The sequence below is a fragment of the Equus przewalskii genome, chromosome 10 (assembly GCF_037783145.1).
Source record: "Equus przewalskii isolate Varuska chromosome 10, EquPr2, whole genome shotgun sequence".
Lineage (NCBI taxonomy): Eukaryota > Metazoa > Chordata > Mammalia > Perissodactyla > Equidae > Equus > Equus przewalskii.
This window is the reverse complement of record NC_091840.1, coordinates 22,828,096-22,852,207: the sequence shown is the minus strand read 5'-3', so window position 1 is coordinate 22,852,207 and position 24,112 is coordinate 22,828,096. Positions and strand designations below refer to the sequence as shown.

General features: G+C 42.3%; 1 protein-coding gene across 37 annotated transcripts in view; it reads left to right on the top strand.

The window, feature by feature from the left end:
* The window catches only part of CDK12 (cyclin dependent kinase 12), a 75,134-nt gene that overhangs the window by 30,457 nt on the left and 20,565 nt on the right, over window positions 1–24,112 (top strand). For 6 of the 37 annotated variants that reach the window (XM_070562137.1, XM_070562132.1, XM_070562125.1 and 3 more), the window contains exons 12-16: window positions 1,514–1,725; window positions 2,653–3,105; window positions 19,283–19,388; window positions 19,884–19,965; window positions 23,656–23,755. In XM_070562137.1, the coding sequence (XP_070418238.1) occupies window positions 1,514–1,725; window positions 2,653–3,105; window positions 19,283–19,314 (697 nt within the window). In that variant the 3' untranslated portion in view covers window positions 19,315–19,388; window positions 19,884–19,965; window positions 23,656–23,755. Of the gene's footprint in view, window positions 1–1,513; window positions 1,726–2,652; window positions 3,106–7,185; window positions 10,348–19,282; window positions 19,389–19,883; window positions 20,013–23,655; window positions 23,756–24,112 lie in introns of those variants that run through there. The other 31 variants (XM_070562111.1, XM_070562108.1, XM_070562109.1 and 28 more) reach the window with 12 other exon arrangements.

The following is a 24,112-nucleotide window of genomic DNA, read 5'->3' as shown; positions in this document are numbered from 1 at the left end:
TTGTTCTAATTTGACTCAAGCTATCATCTTTTGTCCCTGGATCCCCAGCCTATTGCCCTATACAACCTCTTTGAAAGTATTCCTTCTAGTTTTTGCTCTTAACTGTTCCATCTGCTTGAATCCCGTGTGTCTGTGGTCACCGTGTGTATCCCACATTTGTGAGGAGGATCCTGATTTTAATAGTTTGTGTCACTGTAATGTCATATGCCCTGAATTTTTTTTTTAAAGATTTTATTTTTCCTTTTTCTCCCCAAAGCCCCCTTGGTACGTAGTTGTATATTTTTAGTTGTGGGTCCTTCTAGTTGTGGCATGTGGGACGCCGCCTCAGCATGGCCTGACAAGCGGTGCCATGCCCACGCCCGGGATCCAAACTGACGGAACCCTGGGCTGCCACAGCAGAGCACACGAACTTAACCACTCGGCCACAGGGCCAGCCTCATGTCCTGAATTTTGATGTAGAAAATATGGTCTTTGAATGCATCTCTTTTTCAGGAGAATCTTATGAATTTCCTATATTCTAGAGGATCCCCAGATGTTCTACACTCACATCTCTCATTCTGACAGATGAAAAGTCTTTTATCTTTGAATTTATCACTGAGAGCATTATAGCTTTCATGTCAGAGTTTTTGGGTGTTTCTTGCAGAAAGACTGTATCTTAAAGAAATGGATAGGATGTTAGTACATGAGTAGGTAGTAATTACAAATCTGGTTGTTCCAAAGAAATGTCCAAATTCATGTACTGCACTAGAGTTTTGATACAGTGAATGTGGCTTGAAATACATAAGCTCTTTCTGAAATTTGGGAACTGTTGTTCTAGAAAGATTTTGGCTATCATAATCTTTATTGTGGTAAGATTTGACCTACTAGGACTGTTTGTATTATTAAGTGTGGGGAAGTCTGGAAATATATTGAATATGTTAAAATATCTAATAAACTCACCAGTGAAGATATCCAGTCATGGCATTCAGTGGGCAGAAAGATAAAAGAACCAATGTTTTGGTTCTCACAGACCAAATAACACGTAACTGGATTTCACACAGAGGTGATTTAATCATGATATGCTTATGTGATTCCAGGATGTAAATCACCACATTGCCTGGACTTTTTGTAGATATTGACAAGCCAGTCATCTCTGTCCTATTTATTCCCAAGTGAATTTGACCAATAAAGTTCTTTATTCTTGTTATGCCAAGCAAGAATGGTTATAAGACTTAACTGTTTGGCTGGAGTATGACGTTTGTGTGGCAGGTGTGTCTCTGGTATTAGCAAGATCCTCATTTCTCGCTGTAGACCTCTTTTGGGCTTTTGGACTTTTATTTCCTCAGACTACCATATGCCATGATTCCTTTTATACTGCTACTATCTATTTACTAACTTTGCTGGTTATTTTTATGTTTTCCTTATCCTTTCCATTTCCCACTGTTCTTTGCCTTCCCATTTTAATCTCTTGTTCCTCCAGTCACTCACCACCACATTCCCACACGCATTTCTCCTTTGCTTTATCTTTTTGCAGCCTCCCGCACTGGCAGGATTGCCATGAATTATGGAGTAAGAAACGGCGACGGCAGCGACAAAGTGGTGTTGTAGTGGAAGAGCCACCTCCATCCAAAGCCTCTCGAAAAGAGACAACCTCAGGGACAAGTGCTGAGCCTGTGAAGAACAGCAGCCCAGCACCACCTCAGCCTGCTCCTGGCAAGGTGGAGCCTGGGGCTGGGGATGCAATAGGTCAGTGCTGGGATGGAGCCTTTGTGCTTTTATTAAGCACATTTTTGCAGGTTTTGAAGGTCAAGTGCAAGGATTTGTGTGTATGTCTTTTAGTTTTTGGCCACTGAAGCATTAATAAAGAAGTTGGTGTCTTCATTATGGGGAGAAGGAGATAAACCAAGTTTTGTACATGAGGTCTAGAAAGTCTACAATAGATTATTTTCCTTTCCTGAAATAAGGAACACTGTATCTCAATTAGATGTATGGCATACATCAGTGAATTAGGTAAGCCAAATTTAATTTAGGGTTATTTCGCCCATGGCTCTCTAACACATAATTTGGAGCCCTGTTTATGTTAGATTTGATAAGACCTTCTTAGAATCTAATCATGTTAAATCACAATTGGTAAATGTAATTAGTTCCGTAGACTGTTTTTTCATCTAAATATATCCAAAACTGTGTAATAATGAACTGTTATAAGAAAGTAGTTCTCCTATGGTACTACCAATTTTTCTGAACTACAAATATCTTTTCCTTGGCTCTCTTTGGTTCTCAATGCTGGCTGCACATTATAATCATCTAAGAAGCTTTAAAAATAAACACCTCCAAACAATTGCCAGATCTCTAGGGATAAGACCTGAGGCATCTGAATTTTAAAATCTCTCCTAGTAATTTTGATGTATAGTAAGGGTTGAAAATCACTGACCTTGAAGAATATAGGTAAAACGAAATCACTTTTACTCACAATACAGAGATGTTTTACTTAGTCTCTGTATTTTTAAGCAAAAATCTAAAAAATAGCAGAATGTGTCATGACAATTTGAGGCATGAAAAATGAGACATGCAAAATGAAACTTCTTTCATTGGATATTATAAGTTGCTATTGCCAGTTGAAGAAGGCAGAGGTCCTTGCCTCATCCTCTTATATTGGCTCCACTGTCTCCACAGGCCTTGGTGACATCACACAGCAGTTGAATCAAAGTGAATTGGCAGTGTTATTGAACCTGCTGCAGAGCCAAACTGACCTGAGCATCCCTCAAATGGCACAGCTGCTTAATATCCACTCCAACCCAGAGATGCAGCAGCAGCTGGAGGCCTTGAACCAATCCATCAGTGCCCTAACAGAAGCCACTTCTCAGCAGCAGAACTCAGAGCCTGTGGCCCCAGAGGAATCTTTGAAGGAGGCACCCCCTGCCCCGGTGGTCCAGCCTTCAGCAGAACAGACGACCCCTGAAACTTCAAGCACACCAGCTGACATGCAGAATATGTTGGCAGTTCTCTTGAGTCAGCTGATGAAAACCCAGGAGCCATCAGGCAACCTGGAGGAAAACAACAGTGACAAGAACAGTGGGTCACAGGGGCCCCGAAGAACTCCCACAATGCCACAGGAGGAGGCAGCAGGTAAACAGACCGGTCATGAATCTCATTAAGCTCAGGTGCTGTTGATCCTCTTAAAAATCTCTTTAACATTTTCTTTTTCACATCAGTGGCCTCGTTTTCAGTTTTTCTGTAACCTAGTCTACAGAAGACCATAGCACCAAGTGATGTATTTCTTGCCCAGTTTCTTTTAAGTCTCAAAGCTTCTCAAAGCACCTTTTATATACTGATTGTTTTTCCTTTTCCTAGGACGTAGGTAAGTAAACCCCTGTGTTCTAACCCAAGGAAACCGCATTCATAACTAGTGATACATCTTGAACCACTGTGTGTATGGTGGCCAACTAGTACTAGCATTTGAAAGTCTGCCTTCCAAACAAACAGATTGTACAAATAATCAGTTGTACTTTAGTGTAGTGGATGCTGGATACCAGAGTCTTGCCTGAAAGATACAGTCAAGAAAAGCCTAATAAAATATTGTTAATTTCCTGAAGAATAATTTGGGAATATTTCTAAGTAGATAATTAATACCATACATGTCCTTTCCAAAATATAATAGCATATGAAAATGATTTCTTTAAATCTGTATTCCTGAAAGAAATAATTGAGCGGACCCCAGATTAGTAAATGAGCATTATATAATATAAAGAAAAAAGAAAAAATGTTATACCCTTGATCTCACATTATCACAGTATGCAATTTATTAGAGGGAAAAGAAGTTTAAATTTTCTAATCAATTCTGATTCACAGTCTTTGTAAGATCATTACTTATCTGAAAGTATTTTCAACTACGTGGAAATTTTCGCTATCCATGAAGACCCTGTGAATTGGGGAATGAGAAGAGGCACAAGGGCTGACGAGGTACACTAACGTTCAACTTTAGGGTCCTGCATTCACATTTCATATGGGATGTTCCATAAAGTATATGCCTTATTTCCACTGGTATAGGGTCAAATATGTAAGTTATTTTTCATATGTAAAGCCTTTTAAAACTGGAAGATAACAAAATTATCCATTTTACAGGTAGGAAAACTACAATCTAGGATCCAGGGAGTTTAAATAAGCCTGCCTGCCTATGGTCCCACTGCTGGAACCATATTATTGGCAGAGGCAGAGCTAGAACTCATGTACTTTCTTAGTGTGTTTCTTTTTAACGTGTTCCTAATTCACTTTGCTACTCTGTGATACTGATTCAATTGTTTTTAAGAGACTCTGGAACATGGAATAACAGAGAAAGCTGGTCTAGAATTAAAGCAGGCCTCTTAGTCTCATATCTCATATGCCACGCCCCCCCCAAAAATTCTTCGGGGCCGACCCCGTGGCCCAGTGATTAAGTTCACACGCTCCACTTCAGTGGCCTAGGGTTTCGCCGGTTCGGATCCTGGGCGTAGACATGGCACTGCTCGTCAGGCCACGTTGAGGCAGTGTCCCAAATGCCACAACTAGAAGGACCCACAACTAAAAAAATATATACAGCTATGTACTGGGGGGATTGGGGGAGAAAAAAGCAGGAAAAAAATAGAAAAGAAGATTGGCAACAGTTGTTAGCTCAGGTGCCAATCTTAAAAAAAAAAAAGTCTATAATTAAACACCTAAAAGACATGGTTCAAATTAAATAGCATAGTGATTGAAAGAAATTCACCCAATAATTGAGCCGACAAGCTATCAGTCAAAATGAAATTGAACTAAAATTAAGACCTGGCCTATGGTCATAAATTGTTGGATTTACTTTTCAGAGTAAAAATGCTGCTCCTAATTATTACAGTCACCCCTGGATTATCCAGTTGGTGTCTCTCCTATGTCTCTCCTGTTCTTGTTTCTCCCCTGCTGCCTTTTATTTGGCTATTTTACTGTTCTTTAGCATTTCCACCAGAGGGCAGACTGAATAAGAAGGTGAAAATCTATCACTTTGGCTACTGTTCAGCTACTCTGTATTTGTTGGGAAGGGGTTATGATTGAATTAAGTTATTTGTACATTTCATTAGTACCTCGTCTGTTATTACAGACTGTTAAGGATTGGCAATATTGTTAACACTTTAAATCTTTTAACAGTATGATTTTTTTTCAATGTGATCTTTATTTTTAATTCCCTTCAGAAGTTTTATTAACCTTTTTTTAATAGTTCTTTATAATCCATGTGCTTTTGCTACTTTGAAATAGTTTTCATCCTCTTATACATGTGAAAGAATTTGAGCTCAAGAATTAGTTCTCTTGAAACACAACTAGGCTATTTACCTAAAAGGCAAAGTTTAAAAATGAAAAGTGGTATAGCTGGAAGAATATAAGTTTAGCTTTGCCCACTTTTATAGTTAGGCATTTTTAAAGTTGTTGGCCCTCAGTATTAAAACAAACTCTGGTGTTCCATTTCATGTATAGTCCAAAACTTTTAAAAAATAACTGGTACTGTGATGTTCTTAGGTAGTGAGATATGTAGTGTTGACAGCAAAAAGCTCTGAAATCTATAGAAATTTATAGTCCAGTTAGCTCTCCTTTTTCAAGATGTCTACTTTTCAAGTTGTGAGTTTTCCATAGCTAGTTTTTTGTCCTTAAATTTACTTTTCCCTACCACCTAGTCAACCAGCCAATCTGTTAAGTAACCTGGGTGGTACTTTATGTAGGATGACCAGCTCATCCCAGTGCTGTCCTGGTTTTAAAACTGAAAGTTGGCAACTTGGGTACCCCCTCAGTCCTGGGCAAATTGGGACTGTTGGTCACCCTACTTGTGTGTTACATATAGCACCTGACCTCATCCTTCCACTGCACAATTTTACAATTTTGTAGTGTTTTCATCTGCACGCCAAGAGAATGCATACTTACTTTACTGATTGTCTTTACAAAATATAATTGTGGTAAATATGCTATCAAAATATCAAATTATAACTAAAAACTATTTTCAGCTTGTCTGAGTAATAACTTTTTATCACTAGCTCAGACAATAAACTACTGGCTATATGGACATTTAAAACTATGCTTCCACAGGGAACAGAAAAATTGTTCCTTTGGAAGATATCTCAAAACATTAAACCTTTTCTTCAGCAGAGTGACTCGCAACTCTAAAGGCACTATTCTGACTGTACTTGATTTTGTGTGTCCTCAAACTTACACCATTTTACATTTCTGCTCTCCTGCCTTGACAGGATTTCATTATCAGACAATGATTACCATGCTCAGGCAAATTTAGCCAGCAGTGGGGGGAAAAAATGTCTGGGGAGTGGTTCAAAAAAGACAAAGATCTTTGGAAAGATAGAGTATAGTATTTAATACATTTCTGAATACTCAGTTCTTGTCACTGGCTCCAGGATAAACAGATGTTTATCATCAGCCCATTCTGCATGACATTGCTATAGTCATTTTTTTTCATAGCGTGGAAAAATGCAGGAGGTTGGAAAACAACATAGAAAATTATGATAGAAGAAGGTTACTTTAGTCTTTATAATTACTGTAACATAGGAGGCTGAATGAGAGTATGGTGGTTAATGTCCCTTTATTCAGAATGTGATTATGGGGAGAGGGGACTGAAGTGTGGAAAAGCAAGTGTATATTTATACATGACGGTAATGAAAGGTTTTTACTTTATTTCCTCTCTCCTGTATATTATTTAAGTTCCATTTCAGGTGTTAAATGTTCTGTAAAATGTGTTAGCTAAGTCCATGCAAGGTCTCCTATTGTACAGCAAGATTATGTCCTAGAAATGTGACCACAGCATGTGTGTATTGTTCACTCTCATCTTCCTTCTTTATACTTTATTTTCATTAATGTTTTGATCCAACAGCATAAAGGGGCGGGGAGGCTGCCAACAGCCTACATATTAGAACAGTTCCTTAAGGAAGGAAATGGAGGAAATCTCAGACAAAAATCAGGACAATCATTTGAAACATACGATCTTGTTACACCAGCTGTTAGATCCAGAATGCAACTGTTTTACTTTCAATCACTTGGTTTTATTTATAAATTGCCATTTCTGATCCCACGATTTTATTCTTTATATATATTTGGTTACTTGTATTGATATTTGTTTTTGTTGGGCAGTGTGTGTGTGTGTGTGTTTGTGTTTATAATCACATGTGATTTATAAGATGGTGTTTAAAAGAAGTAACCCTTCCACAGCGTGTCCTCCTCACATTCTTCCACCAGAGAAGAGGCCCCCTGAGCCCCCCGGACCTCCACCGCCGCCACCTCCACCCCCTCTGGTTGAAGGCGATCTTTCCAGCGCCCCCCAGGAGTTGAACCCAGCCGTGACAGCCGCCTTGCTGCAACTTTTAACCCAGCCTGAAGCAGAGCCTTCTGGCCACCTGCCACATGAGCACCAGGCCTTGAGATCAATGGAATACTCCACCCGACCCCATCCCAACAGGACTTATGGAAACACTGATGGGCCTGAAACAGGGTTCAGTGCCACTGACACTGACGAACGCAACTCTGGTCCAGCCTTGACAGAATCCTTGGCCCAGACCCTGGTGAAGAACAGGACCTTCTCAGGCTCTGTGAGCCACCTTGGGGAGTCCAGCAGTTACCAGGGCACAGGGTCAGTGCAGTTCCCAGGGGACCAGGACCTCCGTTTTGCCAGGGTCCCCTTAGCATTACCCTCAGTGGTCGGGCAACCATTCCTGAAGGCTGAGGGAAGCAGCAACTCTGTGGTACATGCAGAGACCAAATTGCAAAACTATGGGGAACTGGGGCCAGGACCTACTGGGGCCAGCAGCTCAGGAGCAGGCCTTAACTGGGGGGCCCCAGCTCAGTCTTCTTACGGAAAACTCTATCGGGGGCCTACAAGAGTCCCGCCAAGAGGGGGAAGAGGGAGAGGAGTTCCTTACTAGCCCAGAGACTTCAGTGTCCTGAAAGATTCTTTCCCTATCCATTCTTCCATCCAGGTCTCTGAACCTTTAATGAAATCATTTGCCAGAGCAAGGTAATCATCTGCATTTGGCTACTGCAAAGCTGTCCATTATATTCCTTGCTCACTTGCTACTAGCAGGCGACTTAAAAATAATGATTTTGGCACCAGTTCCCCCTTGATGGGCTATAGCCAGAACATTTACTTCAACTCTACCTAGTAGATATAAGTAGAGAATGTGGAGAGGGTCATTAAATTGAAAAGTAAATGTTTTATTAGTTCGTTCATTGCCTGCACTTGTTGAGCAGAAGGAAAAAGAGAATGATTTCAATTTTGAGATGGCTCAGGAGAGGCTCTCTAGGTTTTTAAAGTTTTGGGGGTTTTTTATGGTTTCTTTCTTTTGAATTTAGTTGTTTTGTTCTTCTTTAAAGAGAATAGTGTTCAAAAAATTTGAGCTGCTCTTAGGTTTTTGTTATAAGGGAAACAGAGTGACTGGCTGATTTAAATAAATGTTTCCTTCCTCTCCACCATCTCACATTTTTGCTCTCAAGTGAACTCTTTTTTTTTTCCCCATTGAGCATCTTGAACATACCTTTTTTCCAAATAAATTACTCATCCTTAAAGTTTGCTCCACTTTGACAAAAGACATGCCCCCTCTCCCTGCACATGAAGCAGGTTGTAGAAAGTGGCATTCTTGGGCAAGTAGGTAGACTTTACCCCATCTCTTCCCATTTTTACCCCATCTTTATAGAGTTTCTCTTTCTCTCTCTCTCTCTTTCTCTTTTTGAGGCATTTGTTTGGAAAAAATTAATCGTTGAGATGCCCAAGAACCTGGGATAATTCTTTACTTTTTTTTAAATAAAGGAAAGGAAATTCAAACTCCTATATTGTTCTCTGTAACTCTTCAATTCTAAAATGTTTTTTGTTTTTTTAAAACCATGTTCTGATGGTGAAGATTTATAAATACAGACAGCCTAGAACATTGCTGCTGAGCTGGGGTTAGAGATGATGCCTCCATACCTAGAGGGCTAATAAGAGCAGTTAGCATACTGTTTACACATATATTTTTATGTCAAAAAAAACTTTGAAACAGTGCATTGTAATATTGTCAAAGAGAAAAAAAGACATCCTGAAAATACATGAAAATGTAACCTAGTTTAGGGTGGATATTTTTCTGAAGCTATATCAATACTTGAGACCTTTTTTAAAAAATAATTTTAAAAGAGCAGACCATGAGAAAGAACAGTATTGACATATACACATCTTAGCATGTATATCCTGCCAGTTCTTTTAGGGATTTTTCCTCGAGAGAGATTTGGTTTTGGTTTTGATTTTGGTAAAAGGGGTTAAATTATGACTTCGTGGCAAGAATTTTGCCATATTATAAACAGGAAATGGAAAAGAGAAAGGCTTTCAGGGTGGGATAACTTGGAAGGCTTCTCATTCTGGCTTCCATTTCTATGTGAGTACCAGCATATAATGTGTTTTAAAAACATACACGTTCATATAAATTATCTGCACAGACTTAGACCTTTGTGAAATGTAGGTTAGCTTCCTTTTACAAAGAGGGCAAACATGCTTCAGCATCTTGGAGAATAGTTTTCAGAACTCAAGTAAAGTTTCGTGTTTCAATGCCAAGTTCTTATATTAAAAAATAAAAACTACTTGTAAGAGAAAGGTGCACTAATAAAAAAAAAAAAGAATGTTAAGGAACTGAAAGAAGAATCCTCTTCAGATACTTACATGAAGACTATTTTCCCTTGTTACTGAAATAGGTAGATATCCAGTGTGTGTATTTCTTTATTATTCTCTGGGTTTTGGTCTGACCTTGCCCTCAGGGCCAAACATTGATCAGAAAGAGAACCTTCTAGCCGTTTTGGCATTGATGGCTTTTTATAACAGTGTGTCCAGTTAAATTTACTAGGCTCACCGACATGCTATTGGTAAATTGCATTAAAATTCATCTGAACCTTTTGTCTGTTGACTTCTTAGTCCTCAGACATGGGCCTTTGTATTTTAGAATATTTGAATTTAAGGCATTGGGCCCCACTCTCTGTTTTTGATTAAAGAACTTAAGCCTGGGATACTTTCGAAAGTATCCAGTGAAAAAAATTGGTTTCCCATCAAAATAAATAAAATTCTCTATATATTTTAATTGTATTTTGGTTATCAGCAGTCATCAATAATGTTTTTCCCTCCCTCTTCCAACTTCTTATTTTTAATTATGCCAAATATTCTAAATAATATACTTAAGTCTCCATTTCCCCATCCCTCCTACTAGGGAAGGGGGTGAGTGTATGCGTGCACGTGTGTGTGTGTATGTATGATCCCATCTCACCCCTCAACCCCATTTTGGGAGTCTAACCTTTAAAATGAAGAAAAAAAAAAAAAGCCTGGTAATTTTGACTATTTCTAAAAGCAGAGGAAAAAAGAAACTCACTTAAATATCCTGGAATCTGTATGGAGGAAGAAAAGGTATTTGTTAATTTTTCAGCTGTGTTATCTATAAATGTGATGGAAGTGAAGGTTTGGCAGAATTTCAACTTGACTATTAGAAAATTACAAAGCAAATTATATTCAAAAGTGGGTTTGTTTTTGTTTTAATTATTGTACAATGGGAGGTATTACGTGCATTAAATACGTTATTTTGAACAGATGAGAAATCTGATTCTGTTCATGAATGAGAGGCAAAACTGGTTTGACCATGATCATTTTTGTGGTTTTGAAAACAAATTTGCTTGACCCAGTTTCCCCAGTTTCCTTAGTTTTTTCTTCACTATACATAGGAATGATAAGGATTTGAAAACAACATCAGATCTGTATGTTTAAACGCAGGGCAGTTAGCACAAATTTGTAAGTAGGACTTCGGTTAGCTTATGCCACAGACATTACCCAACCACTTGTGTGTGTGTGTGTATATATATAATATGCATATATAGTTACAGTACTAAAATGGTTACCAGCAGGTTTTGAGAGAGAGTGCTGCATCAGAAAAGTGTCAGTTGCCACCTCATGCTCCCTGATTTAGGTTCCTGACACTGTATTCCTTTCTCTCTCTCTTGTTTTTGCCCCCCATCGGGTGTACCTTGTCTATGTACAGATATTTTGTAATATATTAAATTTTTTTCTTTCAGTTTATAAAAATGGAAAGTGGAGATTGGAAAATTAAATATTTCCTGTTACTATACCACTTTTGCTCCATTGCATTTACTTCTTAATTTGTACCCTCTGAGCAGATCTAATTATGTATAAAGGGCATTTTTCCTCCACTTTATCTTAGGGGTCCTTTGTCTCAGAATCACCGTAGACTTAGAAACTACCAAAAAAAAAGAGTAGGTCTCAGAGTTTGAACAAGTGCTTCGGAACACTAGACTAGGAACTAGAAAATAAAAAAAGAGTTGGGAAAAACCGTAAGATGTGATTTTTTAAAGTAGAAAACAGTTACACAAATAATGATAGTGCCAGGCCATCAAGAGTTGAGCTTCGTGTACCCCAACTCCTCCTGAAAGGAGAGGTAAGTGGGTTTGAGCTCAACTGTCATCAAGGAAAGTTGGTAAGAGGCTGTTTAGACCAAAGAATAGTCTCTTAAACCATAACTCTCTAGCCCCCACCAGTTCCTATGTTACCATGAGTAGGGTCAGCATTCGGATTAGTGTTCCTATCTCTGTTGAGATTTCCTGATGCATTGCCAATCCAGGAAGTGAGTCAAAGTTGTTTATAAGGGTAAATTTCCTATTATCTCCAAAATATTTCCTATCTCCGCCTGAGGAGAGGATTCCTTTCCCTTTTTCATGGTTTAGGATACTGAGAACTAAATTTCCCTTGTATGTGCTGCAGTCCTGCTAGTTATGACATAAGTAGGCAGAGAGCAGATAAAATCCATCAGGAAACAGGAAGAAGGGAGAATAGGTATCAGGAAGTTGTGAGTGGGGTGAGCAATCGTACAAGGTTAAGGGATACAATAGAACAAGGAAATTAGAAGTGAGTTCAAAAAGTAATGATGAGGGTTGCCAGCCTGTTTTTGGAATCCCCAAAGTTTAAGTGTGATGTTCACTTGCCTGAGGGCTGTCATGTCTTTACCCAGAAGGAGAATGGGGGGCTCAAGATTTTTCCAATGCCTGGAATCCTGTGTTCCTGGTTAGCCTCCAGAGAAAAGGAATTTGTTTTCAGTCTTCATATATTGCAAGTTCATGACTACGAGTGTGAACTTCAACCTACTAGAGAGTGTTGTCATAGCAGTGGCTGTCTTCAATTCTAGGCCTAAAGGCTGAGACTTAACTAACCTGGACTTGTTTCTGTTTCACACCCAAGGCTATTTCTGACTAGAAACCGTGCTGTGCAATACCTAAATTTCTTAGGCACCATCTTCCCAGACAGGCATCCTTAACTGTATGGTACGGTTAATGCCTCAAAGAAGTTAACAGTTAATGGTGCTGAATTGGGATTTCCATTGTTATTAAAGATTGCCCCATAGCTTGACTGTTTTTTAAGTATTGAGTTACTTCTCTGTTCACAACTTAGTCATCCTGAAGAGCTAGGTGGAATGGAAGTGGGGAGTTCCTCAAGTGAGTAAAATGTTCAACCATCCCAAGGGAGAGGCGAAACTGCTAAGTCTTCTGTGGTCCTGAGAGGCAAGGTGAGCATTCCTGGACACTCTGGTTAATTTTACTGTCCAGGTGTAGCATTTCTCATCTATAGAGACACTTTTTAGTGTTCCTATAGCCTTAGGAATACTTTCAAGTTTACTTCAAGAGTTGATAGACTTTGGGTGAAGTATGACAACTGAAGGAATTACTGGTGGTATTTTACCACTCCTCGCTGTATGTAGCTGTCTCTAATCTGTCCACCCACTTCTTTTCATTTCCTATTTTTTTCCCTTCTCCCCACTCACTACCCAACTTGTATGCTTTAGGCCTATCAGAGGTATTGATTGCTTAACCCTGCAGGTGATAGAGAGTTATTGCTGCTTCATAGTTTTGAAGGGTAATGGGAGGCAATTCAGAAGACAAATATCTATTCCAGATCTTCAACTTATGGGGTGATAGGTGAAGGAGAAAGCAAAATAACCATGCTTTCTTACTGCTGAGAGCTATGAAAGAAGCTTTTAATTTATGTTGTGTGCAGTACAGGAGTTTTTTTTTTTTTTTTTTTTTTGCTGGTCTAGGAAAGGCAGAGAGTCTCAACCTTCGCTTCTTCATCCTCATCCCTCATATCCTGAGACTGTTGCTTTTGCTGATGACATTTCTAAGCTCAGTTGCAGATGGTGTCTGTGACAAGTAAAGCTTGGTGAGAAGAGGGCTCTGCTATCCATTAGAAAGCAGATGAGAGCTGCTTTGATACCCTGGTGATTAATCAGTAGGGTGCCAAAACACTTTGGCCACTGGATTGCTCTCTTTATATCTCTGTCTCAAAAATTAGTAGTCCAAGGCGGAGAGAAAGAAGCTGATATGAACTTGGTCTTTAATACTCTCTAGATGGGTATTTGTTAGTGAAGCTTACTCAATATGCATCCCTCAGCCACAGCATGCTTCTCTGGAATGAGAGAGTATAGCCATGAAATGTAAATTCACTTAGACTTAGGTTCCTTAAGACCTGAAAATAGATGGATTTTTGGATGTTTTGCTCTAGGATGGTTGTAAACTGAAGATAATGTTGATAATTCTAAAGGAATGAAGGACATTTTATCCAAGCGAAACTATCCCTGAGGGAGGCAGCATGGAGAGCTTAAAAAGGCTACAATGTAGCAGTCAGAGCTAAGTGAAAAAAAAAGCCTGAGTCTTGGAGGGTGTCCTTTCTTTACCTTAAGAAGCCAATCTGGTAGGCTGTCTCAAGGAGAGTATCCTTCTCCCCCTGTGTCTCAGAACTACAACAATGCCTTACCTTGGGTGAGGATCAGCTTGTAGACAGACAACCCTCCCTACCAAGGCTAATGCAATTTTGAATGCTTTCAGCTCTAGAGAAAAGAGGCTGAATTCAGACTTAGAGAAAGCTTAGGAGTCTGATCCCTTTTGTAAGTTCAGGAACTTCTGAGTTTGGCCTTGTACCAGTATTTAAATTTTCTGTTAGGGAACCAAAGATCTCATATAAAATGAAGCAATATAAGAAGGAGATGGGAAGAAGGGAGAACTAGAGCAGCCTGGTAGCTGGGCTGCACAAACAGACTTAGGGTATAATTGCTTATAAAGAAGAGAGAGAGAGATGGAGTGGAAGGAAGAGTTATGTTTGGGCTAGTGAATGTTAGGGGATAATTGACTTAATGGTTCATGATTCATTTCAGGGAGGCCCCATTAAAGCATTACTGTGAGTAGGGGATGCCCCTCGATTACAGTAGTGTTACCTTTATGGCTGGAGGATGGGTCTAGAACCCTTAGGCAGGAGGATGCTCTTAAGACATTTTCGCTAGGGAAGCTATATTGTATTAAGCAAATAACTTACATAGGGACATTTTGCTTAGCACTGCTATCTACATAGTTCAAGAGAGTAATTCAGGAATAAGGAGGGAATGATACGGATACATTACGTTAAAAAGTTATTTGTATTTTTTGAGTTTTAAAACTCCTGCAAGTGGTTTTATGTATTTTAGGTCAACCTGGAAACTAGTATTATTCCGCTCCCTTTCATTTTAGATCCAAGTGAAGGCAATGCATAGAAGTGCAAACAAACCAAAATATGTGAATTAGAGTCACAGAATGTTAGAGCTACAAAAGGACATTAGTTTGTCTAGTTCAGTGCCATCTTTAGCCAGTGAAAAAATGGGCCCTAAAAGGTTGAGAAACCTATGGTGTTGGGAGAAAGAAGGGAGAGAACGGAAACTAACATCATCAGGAACCTACTATGTGTCGAGCATTGTGCTTTGCTTTTATTATCTTGATTCTTAAGCACCTTGAGGCTAAAGGATAGAAAGAATAAAGGGCAAATCCCTCTTATTATCTTGAGCAATTTGTAGGAGATAAAGGGGAGTGGCAGATCACTTTTTCTGGTCTAACCACACAGGGCTAAACTGGAGGAAGTAAGAGTCAGCATTTGAGAGTGAGGTTAATCTAAGGAAGTACTCACTAGTTGAGAGAGACTCATGAATAACTTCTCTATTCCTAGAGACCTTGCAAAAATGTGATGGTCAAAGGCAGTCTAGAGGCAGGCCTGGTAGGGAACAAGATTACTATTGGCTCTGGGATTGACTTGCATTCTAGAAAATCAGGTCTTGACCTGAGAGTATGGGAGTAATCTTAGAATTAGGGAGCAAAATGGGGCTTCTCATTCTGAGGGGTCTTCAAAGAAAATAGTGGTTATATACTATGAATCAAGGAGATAAACAACTTCTTTTGGTGACCGTGCTTGTTTTGGGGGATTTTGTTTTGTTTTTAACACACTTTGAAGTCATGAAACAATTTGTAATTTTGGACAGACTCAGTGCCAAGTTCAATGTTGGTAGAGGCAGGTGGCAGCCTGAAAATTGACAGAATAAGATTGTATTCCTTGTAGTTGTTTGATATGATATCCCAAAAGTTATACCATGAGGGCTGCCTCAGTGGGGAGCAATAATATCATTAGCTGAGTCATGTCCTGAGTACAGGGCAACTTCTGGGGAAGATTAGGGGAGGAGCCACCTTTAGGAAGCTTCTGGGTCTAGTGAGAGATGAGTCTTATACCTGAATGGGAAGTGGGAAATCGGTATTTATAAGTCAGCACATTAATGCAGGTTAAAAAATAAAATAGTAACCTAGTACAGAGGGACCGAAAGCAAAAGAATAATCAGAAAAATTGGAGTTAACCAGAAAAGATTCTTTGAAGATAATGAAGATAGAGGACATGGAACAGAAGAGAGGAAGGTGATCAGAGGAAGAAAACTTATGGAAGAAGGTGTATGTGTGTTTTGTGTAGAGGACTGTGAATGGACTAGTTAGTGTGGTACGGGAAAGCAATGTTAGGAAATGAAGTTGGGGGAGCAGTCTCGGCCTGAATGAGGAATTTGAATTTGATTCAGTAAGCAGCAACAGGGAGCAGAACATGATGAGATGAATATGATGTTGAGAACTTTTCCAGCTGTACTGGGTCAAGGAAACAGGAAGGCTTGCTAGGATATTGTTGTTCTTGTCCAGATGTGAGGTCCTGGGGGCCTGCACTAGAGTAGGACAAGGAGAATGAGAAGAAAGGGGGTCTATAGGAATTAGCAAGGCTTGATGATAGTTTGGATGTGAGGAGAGGGATAAAAGCCTGAAGATGATGGCCCCAGGACGTATGTATGCTGTTGATGGTGATGAGATCTTGGAAAGAGATAGCTGCTTTGTTTTTAAGAAGTGGAAATGTAAAACCACTTGATGGGATGTGTCTGTGTTCAGTATTGGAGAGTCTAGGAGGGGGCATTGCCCCTGGAAAATAGTGGAGCATGTGCTGTGTGCCCAGATGGGCACTTGCACTCTGCCCTTTTCAGGTTGGAGAACCAGGTGAAAGTTTATTGCTGGGGTGTACCCACAGACTTCAAGAATGCTATGCCACTCCAGATCTGGGAAGGAAAATACAGTTTTTTGCCAATTTCTTCCCCTTTAATGCTTTGAAAATGGGATATGACTAGCCTGTGGCAGCGTGTGCCTGTGGATGCACAATTCTCTGGCTTGATTCTTGGAAGGCCTTTTTCTCTTCCTCCCTGGGGGTCATTTGTATCTCTGGTTCCTGCTCCCAGAGCCATAAAGTGGGAGCCCCCATTTATTAATTGGGTTGGGACTGGGGAGGGGGTCGGCGGGGGACTCTTTAGTGTGGCAGGCGGGGGTCTTCCCGAATGAGCCCATTAGCCTGCCCCAATGGCAGCTGAAACGGGGCTGCAGCCAAGTCCTCTCCGTTTCAAAAACCCTCCATCGCCTGCAGCAGATCAGAACAAGGCCTGCGGGAGCCCTTAGCTTCTGATTGCAGCTGTGAGGAAGGACAAAACAATTTGTAGGAAGCCAAGTAGCTCCTGTCTCTGCCTCTTCCTTTCTGTCGTTGAGGAGCGGGAAGACTGGAATGTAGTGTCCCCTCCCACCATAGCTTCTTACAAGGCATGTAGAGGCCTAAAGTAGGAAAGAACAGGAGTGAGTATGTGTGCGTTGATTGGACACTTATGTTGATGCTCTGGATGTGTTTACACATGTCCTTGCTTGCTTCTTCCATTCACACACAGTTGTATTGGATAAGCAGCCACTACTTATATGGAGCTCTCTAAGGGAAAGCCAAGTGTATGCTCAGACTCTTAAATAGTCTAAGGTGTGTGTAGGGGGGGCATAGCTTATCTTACTCTTTTTCTGCCCCATACTTGCCTTGTCTCCTATCTCCTTTATCAAGATTCAGGGTTAGAGTTAGATCACCTTCTTAATATCTTTTCTTCGTAATAGAAGGAGTTTGGCACTTAAAGGAAAGCCTCCTACTGGGACTCTCTTGTTTGTCCCTTTAGTTAGGCCAGCATGAGAAAGGCAGGCATCTACAGGGATGCTTCTTTCTGCAGTGGCCCAGAGAGAAGGTATGAAGGACAGGAAAGTCTAACTTCCTGATGGGAAGGCACTTGGGTCTTCTCCTTTTATAGAATCGTTAAGTGTTCAGACCTAGAAAGGGACCCTAGAGGTCACCTAATTCAGCCTCTTACTTTACAGAGCAGGAAACTGAGGCTTAGGGAAGGGAAGTGCCTTGCCCACAGTCTCACAGTGAGTGAGTTAGTGGAGGCCATCCAAGACCAGACTCTAAGAGGCCAGAATCTTAACCTTCATGAGTATGGAGCCCCTAACTTTAAGATCACCAACTCCTAAGAGCCCTGAGCTTCCTCAGGCAAGGAAGGTAGGACTGTGAGATTTTGAGGGAGGAGGGACAGATTGAGCAGGAAAGGTAGATTTAAAAACCGTTAGTTGAAAAACTAAGAAGCTTTATATATTTTTACTTCAAAGACTAATTTTTCAATGACATGCAAATTGTACAAGTGTAATTTTTATTTAGAGTCAATAGTTCTGGTTCATTGGGAAGCAAGTGGCCGCCACAGCCAAAGATCCTGATGCCCTCAGAGTTATCCCCCAAGTACGAGGAGCACTTTGACACCACCTCTGGGGGTTGGATAGCAGAAAAAAATCCTAGAGAAAATGTGAGGAATTTACCCTAAATCTCAACTCAGGCTCCTTTGCTTTACAATGCAGCTATACTGAAGCAAAATTAGAAGGAAGGGAGAAAGAAAACACATCTCACCTGCTGGGAAACTGAGAGGAGTCTCTTAATTAGAGAAAGGAGTACAGAACTCTGAGTAAAATGAGATATTTTCTGAGATTACAGGAAATTGGGGTGGGGGGAACCCTCTACTCCTATTCCTGTTTTTTTCATTTTGAGTTGTCGGTTTTCTCTTGATGAGGCAGAAGGAAGGTGGTGTGGTGTTCCACAGGGACCTAAGCCCTAAGTAGTGTGCTCAGTGAGCTGACATGCACAGCAGGTTCTGAAGTCATCTTACTCTGGTGCTGAGACTCCCTCCCCTTCTTTGGACCTTTCTCAGATGTATCTACAGTTCCAATACTTCCAATGCTTATTTTCTACACATATGAGTCTGAGAGCCAATGAGCAGAGAGAGGAATGCTGAAGAGTCCGTAAACTGGAAGCAGAATCTTGGAGGGAGAAGGCACCACTGGGCAGCTTAGAGGAAAAGTTATCGGTCTGGGTTAGAGGGGCAGGGAATCTGCAAAATGAGCATTGTCTGCTGATGACAAAGAAATAGATCTCAATGCATATCCTTTACATTTTCTCCATCACACTCTAATTGATAGCGTAGGGGAAATGTGGAGTTGGTCCCCACACAAATTCATCTCTACCTAGGGAATGTGTGATAGACTTACTTTCCCAAATTGCATCGTCTGCTGCCCCTCAAACCTGCTTTCTGTCTCATAGGCACTTTTTTTTTTTCCTCAAGCCCTTCTTGAAGAAGCTGTTTTGGACAAGCGAGCCTCGAATTCAAGCTGGTGATCTAATCTAAAACTAGATGGCCTCCTCTGAGTCACCTTGCATTAACTTTGCATTAACCTTGAACCTTCATTACCCTTTATAATTTTGGGTTTCAGAGCTTCTATTTTTGTTGAATTCCTAACTTATCTCTTAAGTATTGGAAATATGGTTTTTATTTTATCAGACTGGGAGCTGGTTGCCTGGAGGTAGGAGTCTTAGAACAGTTATAACTCTCTCTGGGAGCATACCTAAGCTTCCTCTGAACCCTTCTGAGCTTCATGAATGCAGGTTTGAGGGAATTAGAAGAGTGGTGACCATCACTATCACTGTTATCTATCAAGGCCATGCTCCCTGGGTCAAAGACCAAAAATCCTCTGGTGTCTGGTCCCTTGTCTCATGTATAGTGTAACCTGTCATTTTCCTTTACAGGTGGCAGCAGCAGCAGGAGGGATGGCCTCTGAGGAATTTGATGTCCATCAGCCACCTGGCATCCGGAGCCCTGACAAGTTCACTCTTTCACAGACTCTAAAGCCAGGTATGGACCTAAGGCTAATCAGAGACCTCTAGCTTGCTTCTGTAAGGATAAACACACACACACACACACACACACACATGCACATGCACATGCACACAGAGTCTCAGGGAAGTTTCTTATTCCCAAAGATCTTCAGAGGAGTTTTCTTATCTTTTTGTTTGACCCATTATGGTGTTCTACCTTCTCATTAACAATTTCTCCCTCCTGGATAGAGTGGGTAACCCCCTTTATTTGCACTGGTGGTCATTTCATTCTTGTTCTTTCCTCTTGGCCAGCTGTGCTAATGGACAGTCCTCCCCAGTGGGATGCTGATATCAGTTACTCTCAGCCTCTCCTCTACAGCAGGTGCCCCACTTACCCACCACCTCATACACACACACAGCCCTGCCTTCTTCTTCCCCAAGAAGCTGTTTTCTCTCCTTTTCTTCTGAGTCAGGGTAGGGCAGTGCTATCCCTTCTTACTACCTCTCATCAGCTTTTCCGCTTCCTTTCCAGGTTTGATGGGAGATCCTATGCGAGACACCAGAAATAGAGGCCTACAAGCCTGCTTCTCTCCATCCTCAATGCCCAGAATCAGGCAGGTTACCAGCCTCTATTGCCCAGCCCTACTCTTCTTGTTGCCAGGTAGTATGCTCCTCTCCCTCCCCACCAACCCCAAAGAGGGTCATATTTCTCTCTGGGAGTATTTCTTTCTTTGGTAAATATCTCCAACAAGGGGAAGGCCATGGTGACTCAGCTCTCTGCCTTGGTGACTTCCAGCTCTAATCTTTAGCAAGACCTCCCTTATGTTAAATCTCCATCCCCTCTCTATAGTTCCGAACTATTTCCCCCATTTAGTGGGTGTGGGAAGAAGGAACCAGTAAAAAGATAGTATTTGACTGGGGAAAGGGTCTAATGACTGGCAGCCCTTCTCTTGGGGCTAGAAGTCTAAAGTCCCAGACATGCATTCTGTCCAATGGCCTGTAATCCTTGGGGAGTACATGGATCTTTTGAGGGAAAGGTGTTTTATCTGCTGTCCATTCCCAAGGACAAGGATGTCAGGCTCTGAGAATCTGTCCCTGTTCATTCCCAGACCCCCCAGGAAGTGGAGAATGGATTGCCATAGGGCAGAACCCACCACAAGGTGGTACTCTGTCTCGAGCTCAGATAGAAGCTCTTGTTTGGCACCTATAGAGAGTTAGCGGGGGTGCCAGAGCCTCTCCTGCCATTGGAGGTAACATCAGCTTACCCTTCTGATGTTAGGCCTCCTCTCTCAACAGTGCATTTCACCCATGCAATCCAGACAGCACAAGCAGCAGGCCTAAATAAGTGCCAGCTCTGGGTAAGGTGCTTCCTTCCCCTGGTAGGCACATACCTTGAGTTGGAGTTAGGATGGGGTGGATGGAGGGCTGGGCAGGTGTTAGAAAACAGAAATGTTCCTGGAAGTAGTTGAGCAGTAAGTATGCATGGGGTACCTTGATGGCACAGAAAGCACCAACATTTATAACCCTGCCCACCTGTCTGTCAACCTGGATTTCTGATTCCTCAAGGAAGCTGGCCCACTTGGCCAGCTGCAGTCTTGGTTTCTGCCACACGAGGGTGCTGCTGACCAATTTAAACTCCTGCCCCTTAGCGGACAGAGTTTGGGCAACCAGGGCACCTTTTCCCTAAGACAGGGGTCAGAAACACTTTGAGAGAGCCTGAGAGCTGGGGCCTCAGAAGCCAGAATAATAGTTAGCACCACTTGTTCTTTCTTAAAAATGGCCTGAGACTCTGAAGACTCTGCCCTAGTGGCCTGACAAGTCAGTATGTTCCCAGCTGAACTTGAGAAGCCCCCTAACTCTAGACACTGAACACCTTGCACAGGTGCTTCTTTCCCTCAAGATGTAGGAGGCTCCAGCTGTCCACCCCACTCTCCCCCTGCTTTCAAGACAGTCACTTTCCAGTTCAGAGGGTGGGGGTACCTGTGCTTTTCAGAGAAAAAAGTCTCTTACAATTTACAAATCTCAGAAATCTCTTACTTCTCTTAAAAGTATCTTCATTAGTGAGATAGTGTTGGGGAGAGGTCTGAGAAGACTGAGAGTGGGAAAGTTCAGCCTTCTATGCCCCCATCACCTCCCTTGCACAAACCTGCAGAGCTCCAGATGGTCTAGTGGATGTTTGCAGCCTGAGTGGCTGGAGGACACCCCAGGACTCTGAGCCAAAAAGAGATGTCAGAAAGCAGGATGGGGAGTGAGGCTCTTTGGCCCATGAGCCTCATTCTGACCTCATACTGTGTAATGGCTCTGCCAGAGGTCCAAGTGGCCATGGGGTCCTTAGGGAGATGAGGTATCCCACAACTGATCCTCAGTCTTCAAGAAACCTTTGCACGTTGAACAGACTAAGGGAGATGACAGAGGTTCTCCTCCTCCCTCCTACCCCCATGCCCGAGGGCCCCTCCCCAGGAGGACAGCTTGATTAAACAGTCGGTGCTGCTGGAATTACTGCACAGCTGGCGCTCCCCCCTAGCACCCTGAGCAGAGCAGCAGTGCAGATTAAAATCTCCAATTAGCGTTAAAGTGAAGTGAGGAGGTATTGAGGCTGCCAAGGAGACCAGGTGGGGGCCCTGGGTTAGCAATCCCCCCCTCTCACCTAGGTTCTGAGAGCACCCTTGGTCATCTCTTCTTTCCTAGCTCCTCTCCCAACAGCTCTCGTGCCCATTAGCTTTGCATTGCTTGGGGCCAGAGGGCTTCACAAGGGGCAGAGGGAGGTGGGGCAGATGCCTTACCTGACAAAATGCTGGGGACACCACAAGTGTGGAGGAGAATGAGTGTGATCAGTGCCCATCAAGGGAGATGCCCTACTCACAGCCTGCCAGGTATCCAGGTTGAGGTGACTTCACACTACTGCTGCTGCTTTTTGCCTAGAGTAAGGGGAAACAGGACAGGTCCTTCCAGACCCTCTTACCTATAAGGTGCTGGGGGATGTAGTGTCTACACAAACATCTATCCTTGTATATTTTATCCTATCTGACCCATCTGTTCCCATCCAAATTATGGTTCCTTCCTTCCTCTCTCCTTCCGTTCTTTTCTTAGCTTTCCTGTGGGCAGGGGTAGGCACAGTCTGGCTTGGGAGCATTGCCATGCCCTGCCACCTGGGTCCCAGCTGGCCCTTCTTTATCTTTTTTGCAGTTTGGGGAAGAGCAGGGGTATACCAAGAATGGAAGCCTCAGCTTCTCCCAACCCCTGAACATCACACTCTCTCCTAAGGGCTCTCTACCATTTACATTTCTGCCTTTCACACACCAAGCCCAGAATGAGGGCAGCACAGCTAGCCACACCCTCTGATTTCCCTCTGCTCCTTTAAGGGAAATGGAGGTGGGTACCCAGCTGACTGAACCTACTCACACCTCCAGAAATTAGACACCAGGGCACAGTGCCACCCTCCCAGGCTGGCACATGCTACCCTGGCAGAGATTCAAATAGTCCCCCCCTTCATATCCCTACCCCTATGTCTTACTCTTCTCTCTCCCTCTTTCTTCTTCTCTTTTTTTCTCAGCTCAAAGCACAGCTGAGCCTTAAAAGTGCGGGGGGTGGGGGGAGTGGGGAGACCAAGCTGGGGCAGGGGGGTGGAGAGCTCCAATAGCACGTTTTCACCTGCCATTTAATTGGATGTATTTTTAATTAATGGGACCTCAGGGACCAACATGAGACAATCTGATCTCTGAATAGGGACAGGGGAGGGATTGGGTAAGGGAGGAGGATTGGGCCACTGGGTGCGGTTACCGGGAACCCAGGCCCATCAATCACTGGCCACTTTGCGTTCTGGCATGGAGAATAGCGAGGTGGAGGAGGAGGGGAAGCACTGGAGAGAGGTGCCAGGATTTCCCCCGAACTGCTAGGACCTTCAAAAAGGATGGAACTGTACCGATTGACTCTGGTCTAGGGCCCAAAATTGCAGCCAGAATATTAGGTAAGGCTGTTTTCTTGCTCCTAGGGTTTTGTCCAGTTGGGCTTATCTCAGTCAGTCCTGTAAAAATGTGAATGGAAGTTGGAGACAGAGCATTGAGGTTCTTGAAGAGAGAGGACAAGAGCTAGGGACCGTAGAACCAGAGACTGTGGAAGAGGGAAGAGAAGGGCAGAGTCCAGAGATATTTCTGTATGTTTAGACGTAAAATAAGTGCCGTTGCGATTACATGCAGAACGGCATGCAAATGAGGCCTGGTGCCTTTCAGGTATGAATCATAGAACCTTACTGTTGCAAGGAAGAGAGCTTGGAGCTCCTCTTTGCTGAACGCTTCATTTTACAGATGTGGAAATGGAAACCTAGAGAAAGGAAAACAGTTGAATCCTGTCCTGGAGTTGCTTTGTGTTTCTGGATTTGAAGAGTTCCTGGGAACACAGGGAAAGGTAGGTAGGTAGGATTTGGAGAGGAAAGTTAAGGGAAGAGGGTTGGTGGGATGTTACTCTCTCTTGTGTCTCTGGTCCCCGAGTCTTGGAAGCAACTCAGGGGAGTCAGGCAGGTGCTTACTGGGGGGGCATTGCCCTCATACAGCCTGTTCCAGGGGTCATCTCATTTATTCCCTTGCTTCCAAGCAGATAGATCCCCCAAAGCCCCCCAACTCCCATGGGATTCTACCATATTCTGTAAGGTCCACAGGGAAGGACATGCACCAACTACCCTGGTTCCTTAACTAAGAAATAAATCCCCCAATGATGACTAAATATTAAGCTTTTTTTGAGATCTTATTACAAGTTTCCCTGTTG